The sequence below is a fragment of the Gouania willdenowi genome, chromosome 15 (genome assembly GCF_900634775.1).
Source record: "Gouania willdenowi chromosome 15, fGouWil2.1, whole genome shotgun sequence".
NCBI classification, from domain to species: Eukaryota; Metazoa; Chordata; class Actinopteri; order Blenniiformes; family Gobiesocidae; genus Gouania; species Gouania willdenowi.
The window spans coordinates 11,097,151-11,104,765 of NC_041058.1; the positions used below are offsets into that span (position 1 = coordinate 11,097,151).

Consider the following 7,615-nt stretch of genomic DNA (forward strand, 5'->3'; position numbering starts at 1 on the left):
TTTAAAAATACTTTTAAGTCGCTGAATTTTAATAGAAGAAAAAAAAAACTTTTGAAATTGAAAACAGGTCTGATGTTGTTTTTGATCCAATTTCATCCACGTGAACCTATCAGCTTATCAGCAAAAAAAAACATTTTTCATCTTTTCGTACTGTGATTGTTTAAAACATGTTTTCATGTTTTCGTTAAACACAATGACAAAGCAAATATTTGGTGCACATGTAACCACTCACAGTTACTGTATGTATATCTTAAAACACACACTAAATTCCTGTCAGCGTTCTGATAAATCAGACTGAAACTGAAAGTACATGGTATCACCACTGACCAAATATAGAAAGCTGGGCTTGACATCACAGCCTTGAAGTTACAGGGAAGTCAGTGACTCATGCCATTGAAGTTATCTCATTGGTTCTTTGTTGGGGTGGACTTTTCATTCAAAAGGATGTGAATAGGTTAAAAAGCCGTCAAGAAGTTGAGGAATTGATTTCTGTTTATCACATACACAGAAGTAATTTCTTCTAAAGCCAAAGTATTTGAGCTATTGAGTTAACAGGGCTGAACATGGAGGCAAACAGAGAAACACTTCTGGCAGACTTTGATGCATTTGATATTTCAGAAAAGCTTGGGTTTGTTCTGGAGGAGCCATTGGTAAGTTCATTTGTGCTATTCCATTAATGCATGGGGTATTGTCTGTTTGGATACAATGTATGCATATTTATTTGTAAAGTAAGCGAGGTTACATGGTAAACTGTAACTGTATACTGGGATCACAGTGGTTTGAGCTCAGCTGACGGCTCACACAGATATTTATTTCGGCTTGTTTTTATTTATGAGTGAAGTTACAGAGGCTTATTGATCACTGAGGGTTTGTCCTTATTGAACCTTGCCTGAGTCATGTCTGCAGCCAAACACGCAAGATATGTGTAGCAAAGTTCATAATAGCCCAAAAGCCTAAAAGGGAAGTGTTATGTGGACTGTGATATTATTTGGATGTAATAATTTATGTTAGTTTGCATTTTCATGAAAGGAAAAAAAATAATTAATTAATTAATTAATCAATTTATTATAACAACTTTAGAATAGAAATAAGAAATGTATAATTTGTAATTTATAATTTTAATTTTAATTTTAATTTTAATTTTAATTTTAATTTTAATTTTATAATTTTAATTTATAATTTTATGTATTAATTATTCATTCATTTTTTTTGCCAAGAAAAACAACAAGGATGGGACAGTATAATATTGGTATATACAGTCATGTATACAGTATGCTTGTTTTTCCACTATACTCAGAGTACCCAGTTTTTTGACTTGCTGATTCCTTTTTTTTATTTTTACTGCCTCGCCTTAAAATTGCTTTCCATCTCTTGATTGATGACACCAGTCGGTGCCTGACATGCAGGTCAGGCATCGGGGCAAACATGAGTTGATGATATTGCTGATTACCAGTCTGCATGAAAAATCCCTCCCCATGTGAAAAACAATAAAAAACCAATAACGTTTTCCTCTTATTCTTCCCCCAAGACGAACCTTCCAGACTATTATCGCATATGGATTGACCTGGCAAATAACCTCACTCATCTGATTGAGTCACACAAACTACGAGGTCTAGTTGATCAGGTGAGAGACACTCAAGTGCTTTCAGTTTCACTCGTAGATCATTGATGTTTCAGGAGAATGCATTGAAACTGATGAATATCTCCTTCACATTTCAGATGCCTGTTTTGAGTCCCCATTACTTGCGTAGCCACCATGAGCTCAGGCTGGCCCACCTTGCACTGGGGTTCCTCAGCATGGGATATGTATGGCAGGAGGGAGAAAATGGAGCAGCTGAGGTAAAAAAAAAAAAAAAAAATCTCTGTGTACAGTGGAGTAATAAAAATGATGTATTCAGTCAATGATCTGCATGCAGTGGCGCATATTGAAAATATTCATTAATGTACAGTCATATCTACCGTCCTCTGAGAGATACTATTATAGATGGTAAGTGTCAAAATGTTAAAGTGGGATAGCTATGAGAGGAGGTTTATTTCTGTACTATTTCATAGATTCCCAGGTTGACATTTTTTGTGTGCTGTGAATACTTTTGATGGACATTTTCTCAATATGAGAGAAATTGTTATACCTTTGCTTCACTATTTTCACTGAAGCCCATAACAGTTGCTGTATGTGTTGTGGCTCTCAAAGGCCAACTTATTATTAGCGATGCATTTGTATAGAGCTGTGATTTAGGTATCTACCTGTGTGTGCTTTGATTTTTATAAATGTAGTCAATAAATTACAGTTTACTAGCTTTTGGAAAGAGAATTGGAAAGTTAACGTTTTAAATGAAAGACATTATATGACTAAAGGTGAAAGGGCTTTATAATGAACCTGATAAGCTGGAATAGCGGATGGACGGATGGATGGGTGGATGGGTGGATGGGTGGATGGATGGATGGATGGGTGGGTGGGTGGATGGATGGATGGATGGGTGGATGGATGGGTGGATGGGTGCTCCTGTAATCTAGTGTAATTTGTGTAATCTAGTCTGAAAAACTCATTTGAAATAGTATTATAAGTATAATCTCTAGCCAATACATACTTCACAGTTGCTAATACTCCTTTGAGTTAAAGAATTTTTTTTAGCATGTTTTGGAATTGTACTGGTGCCAAATTCTTATCACTGGGGTTTCAGACCTCAATGTCCATAATCTAAAGTGTCACGTTGCACTTCTCTTTGCTTTTAAGAAACTCCTTTTTCAGATTATACATTTTGCTCTCTGCAATGTTGTAGGCGTGTCCCTAAAAAGGCGAGGCGTGGTGTAGAAATAGACGCACTGCACATCATGTGCTGCCAAAAGGGATTAGAAAAAGATTTTTGCTCCAGGGAAGAACGTGTTTAACTCCACAGCTAGAGCCTGGTGCAGATAGCGGACACAGTGCCAGTTTTCACCTGCGAATGCATTGGTCTAGTGCACAGCGCAGTAATCCACCTGTGGCACAGTGGCAGGTGCCAGCACAGGAATGCGTACCCGAGTCATGTTTTCGTGATGGTCCTTGTGAGATGGCTGAATGAGGTCTTACTGAGGCTCTACCACCTCTCCTGTCACACAGGTTTATAATACTGAACCACGGTCCTGGATAATGAGAAGAGTTTGAATGAATTGAGTGCAATCCTGAATGCAATAGTGCCCTGCTTCACCTTCAGGGAGAACACACCTTCCTTTCCACACCTTGGATAAATAAATAAATCTCAGCTCTTAGTGAGTCGTGCATGCAGCACCACCTGGCTTGAAATCGGAGACAGTGTTTGAACAATTATGGACCTGTATAAAATGTATGGACCCTATAAATTGTGGCTAACATTGATAAAATAAGCCAAACAAAGTTTTCCTAGTACATAAATTAAATTAACTACTCATGATGTGAGTACAGTCAGCATGTGATCAGGAAGCTTTCCCTAAAGAAAAGCTGTACTTTTGGCTTGAAATCAACTGGAGTTTCTGTAAGGCACATTTACTGGATTAAAGGCTCACTTTTGTGGTTGTTTGTCAGATTCTTCCTAAAGCCTTGGCAATACCCTACTGGCTGGTATCTCGCAGACTTGGCATCCCACCAATCCTAACGTATGCAGATTCAGTATTGGCCAATTGGAAGCTGCGGGATCCCACTGGGTGAGTAATCTCTTGGTTAAATCTTGATTTAATCTCTCTAATCATCATTTAATCCAGTGGATTACTTTTATGTGTTATTCAAATATGATATTTATGAATTTTTTCTTTTTATTTCAGAGATATGGACGTTGAGTAAGTGTGAATCAATCTGACTCATTTATTATGAACTAACACATGATATGATGCCCATGTTATTCCATTTAATCAAACTTGTCATTTTGTTTCTTATGTAAAACCCTTTGTGTTTTCCTAAATAGTAATATGGAACTGATATTTTCATTTCCTGGTGGTGAGAGTTGCCGAGGATTCTTCATTGTGTCATTGCTTGTGGAATTGGTCGCCAGTTCAGGAATAAAGGTCAGTGTTGGTGACAGTGTGGTCTCATTTTTTTTTCACTTGTCTTCACATGCTGTCAAAGGTCAACACAACAAGAAGTGCAATCATTATGAGACAGCAATGCATGTTTTGTTATTGCAATAACATAAATTGATTTATTTTATTGCTTAATTGTGACCATCACCAGCCCTCCCTAAGGAAGGATAAGAAATCTTTTATTATAGGGAGGATATAAAAAGGGAGAGCAGTGTTACACCTAGGTGGAGGGGGGGGGAGGGGAAAGGGAGCAGGGGGGTGAGACTCAAGGTAGGAAATAGAAAGGGTGGGGAAGAATAAATTACTTTACAGTGAGGGTGGGATGTGTAGAACATATTGTGCTTATTACGTTGTGTAATCAAGCCAGTATGGTGACAAGTGTGAAGCTTAGCTATAATGGTGGTGGTGGCTGTTGACTGGGGGAAGGAGTGAGTGGTAGTACCTAAAGCAGGTATTTGGGATTAACGTGTCTAAAGTTAAGCCCAGTATGAGTTTTATCCCACATCCCAAGGCGTGCCAGTGCATCGTAGATCAGTGTATGTGCAAAAAGCACTACCACAAACCCAACCCATATAACAATATGTCATTTATTGCATGCTTTTTTCACTCAGGGGGCACTGGAGGTGATGCATGCCATGGAGAGCTCTGACTCCATCAGCGTGCAAAAAGGACTCATGACAGTAACTGATTCTTTAAAGGAGATGAAGGAAATGTTCAAACTCATGCACGGTGAGTTTGATTTAAATCTAATCTAACACAGATTTAATAGATGTACCGACTGTGTCTATAAGAATGTTTAAGGAATTTCTGGTTTCAATAATGCCTAAATCTGTGTGCTGTCAGGTAACGTGGATCCATCTGCATTTTATGGAACATTGAGGATCTTTGTCTCAGGGTGAGTTGATGAGCTGTTGCAATAGTTCCAGTGAGATGTATTTTCTCTTATATTTGAATAGTATGTTAAGTTGAGGTTTTGTTTATTCAGACAAGTTCAGACAAGTTGACAGTCGAAGCATGTCAAGAGATGAAAAATGTCCTGAAAAATCTTGTCTGAATAAATGGAACATTAATTCAACATACTATTAAAAAAAAAAAGATACAATGCATCTCATCTGAACTATTACATGGAAGTTAAGCGAAACTTCAAAGGAACCATCAAAGGCGATTAGCAGAACTCCTCTGACGAAGACTGGCAGTTGACAGTCGAAACATGTCGGGAGATAAAAATTTCCTGAAAAACCATGTCTGAATAAACAAAACCTCAACTTAACGAGTTGTTGCAATGTCCTTCAGATTAAAATAATGTTTGTTTAATTTGTCTTTGATCTGGCAAAGATGCATCTTCAATATGCAGAAATTACTGCCCTAGTGTCTGCCCCTCTCTTTTTTTTTTTTTTTTTTTACAAATTTGTGTGTCATGTTTTACCAGATATCCTGGTTTTACATCTATTCATGTTTTTTTTTGTCTTAGGTGGCGCGACAACCCAATGCTCCCAAATGGGCTGTTGTACGAAGGTGTGAGCAGTGAGCCAATTTTGCTGTCAGGTGGAAGTGCAGCGCAGAGTTCAACCATTCAGTGCTTTGATGCGTTGCTGGGCATTGAGCACAAAGAAGAAACGAGTAAGGTTACATTTTATGTCCACCTATGACCCTCCTTAGAGGTTCTTCTTGAATGAATCATGCTGAGTGCAGTCACTCAACCGCTCTGACTAAAAATACTTCCATCCAGCAAAGGTCTGTTTTGTTCATCTTTTCAAAGCATTCTCTCTTTATTGATTCACCCCTTCTTTCAGGTGCCTTCCTGATACGCATGAGAGATTACATGCCACCCACCCACCGTCAGCTGGTGGAAACTCTCTCCGTTTGTCCTCCTCTGCGAGACTTCGTCCTGTCCAACGCCAACGACTCCGACCTCCGTCAGGCCTACAACACCTGCGTCAACGCCTTGGTGGATTTGCGAAACTATCACCTAAATGCTGTTGCCAAGTATATTATTGTGCCCGGTAGTATGGCTCAATCCATGGGCTGTCCAATGGGAGGTGTGAGCAAAGAGCAAGAACCCATTGGCACAGGGGGAACCAACCTCATGGTGTTTCTCAAGACTGCTCGTAATTCTGCCCAAAACGCGCTGATCGAGGAAAGAACCTCAGTTCCAGAACACTGGGAATTGTAGTTGATGAAACTAGAAGAAAGGGCTAAAGAATAACAATATTGATTTTTACTTGGATGTAAATATAAAGTATACATATATATATATATATATATATTTTCCTGAAAATTGCACTTTAGAAAACATCAATCCACCAAACCACTACTAATATAAACTTGCTAAATAAATAACATTCACTCATTTTACAATGATAAAATATGTGCACATTTGCTTATAGAGTCACTCAACAATGTAATTTATTTAGTTATTTAATTATTAGGGCCTGAGCACCAAAGCTGGTGCAAAGGCTATAATGTTTCTGTATGTTGTAACTTGTATTCTTTTTTTTTTAAGTCGTAAATAATTCTGGCCAACAATGCTGAACAGATTTTTTTTTCATTAGATTACCTAATTTAATATGTTGGACTATACATGTATCTGCAAAAGAGATTAAAAAGAGAAGATAAAGACAGGGCTGTACATAAAGGGTAAAATATAAAGAGTGCACTACAGTAGAAAGGAATAAAAGTGACAGCCACAGTGAGGATGTTAAAGTAAAGGGATGGATGTAGGATCAGGTCACTCACTTTGATAGACTGGAACCTTTACTCTCTGTTCAGGAACATGACATGAATTTTGATTCCTTTTTTTTTTTTTGCAGCCGATGACTAATCTGGCGAGAAAAGGGAAGCAGGATTTCTCGTGGTTACGGTCCAACTGTAATTCACCAGAAGCAACGAAAATACTTATTTATACATATATTATAGGAAGTTGGTGCTCAGGCGAATGCTGCCATGACCTATTGAATAAGTAGATTGTGCAAAATGCAGATTATTATTATCAACAGTTAAGCTTTTTTTTCCTCTTTCATTGTGAAGCCTTTCCTTTGTTTAGCCCCCCTTTTTTTTAATCTATGCACCTTTTTGTGTTGCACTTTTACCACACAAGACCACACCAAATCACCTTAAGTTAAAATGTTTTAATTGTGATGTAGAAACAATAGAAAAATGTACAATACTGCACAGCCTCCTCCATAATACAGATTTTTTCATGGAAAGTAATGACCTGGATATTAATATGTGAGGTGTGACCTGTGTGTCCTCCCAGCCTTTGTTTTCACAGTCTGAAAGGTGTCACCAAATGTAGAAGAACTGCTACATCCTTTATGTACTCGGCTGAAGCTAATGGCTACAAGTCTATTCTGCTGTAAGGCTGCTACTGTGTATAGCCCTGTGTATTAGCCACAGTCGGCTAAGTGGGTTGGTAGTGTTTAGTGCACTGAAACACTTAATAAATAAATTAATAAAATGTCAAAAAAATGGGTTTTGCATTTAAATGGTAAAAAAAAATCAATTCCACTAAAAAAAAAAGAAGCTGACTATTGAATATGAAACAAAGTGATCCAAAAGTCAATTACATATGACTTCAGAGCTT

General features: G+C 37.8%; 1 protein-coding gene across 1 annotated transcript; it reads left to right on the forward strand.

The window, feature by feature from the left end:
• Nucleotides 1–407: 407 nt before the first annotated feature.
• LOC114477238 (indoleamine 2,3-dioxygenase 2-like) lies at nucleotides 408–7,500 on the forward strand. The gene is made up of 10 exons (XM_028469443.1): nucleotides 408–650; nucleotides 1,529–1,624; nucleotides 1,720–1,839; nucleotides 3,542–3,660; nucleotides 3,778–3,792; nucleotides 3,918–4,017; nucleotides 4,644–4,761; nucleotides 4,876–4,927; nucleotides 5,504–5,652; nucleotides 5,826–7,500. Exons 1-10 carry the CDS (start codon nucleotides 564–566, stop codon nucleotides 6,203–6,205), a joined length of 1,236 nt encoding a protein of 411 aa, XP_028325244.1. The 5' UTR covers nucleotides 408–563; the 3' UTR covers nucleotides 6,206–7,500.
• Nucleotides 7,501–7,615: the final 115 nt, after the last annotated feature.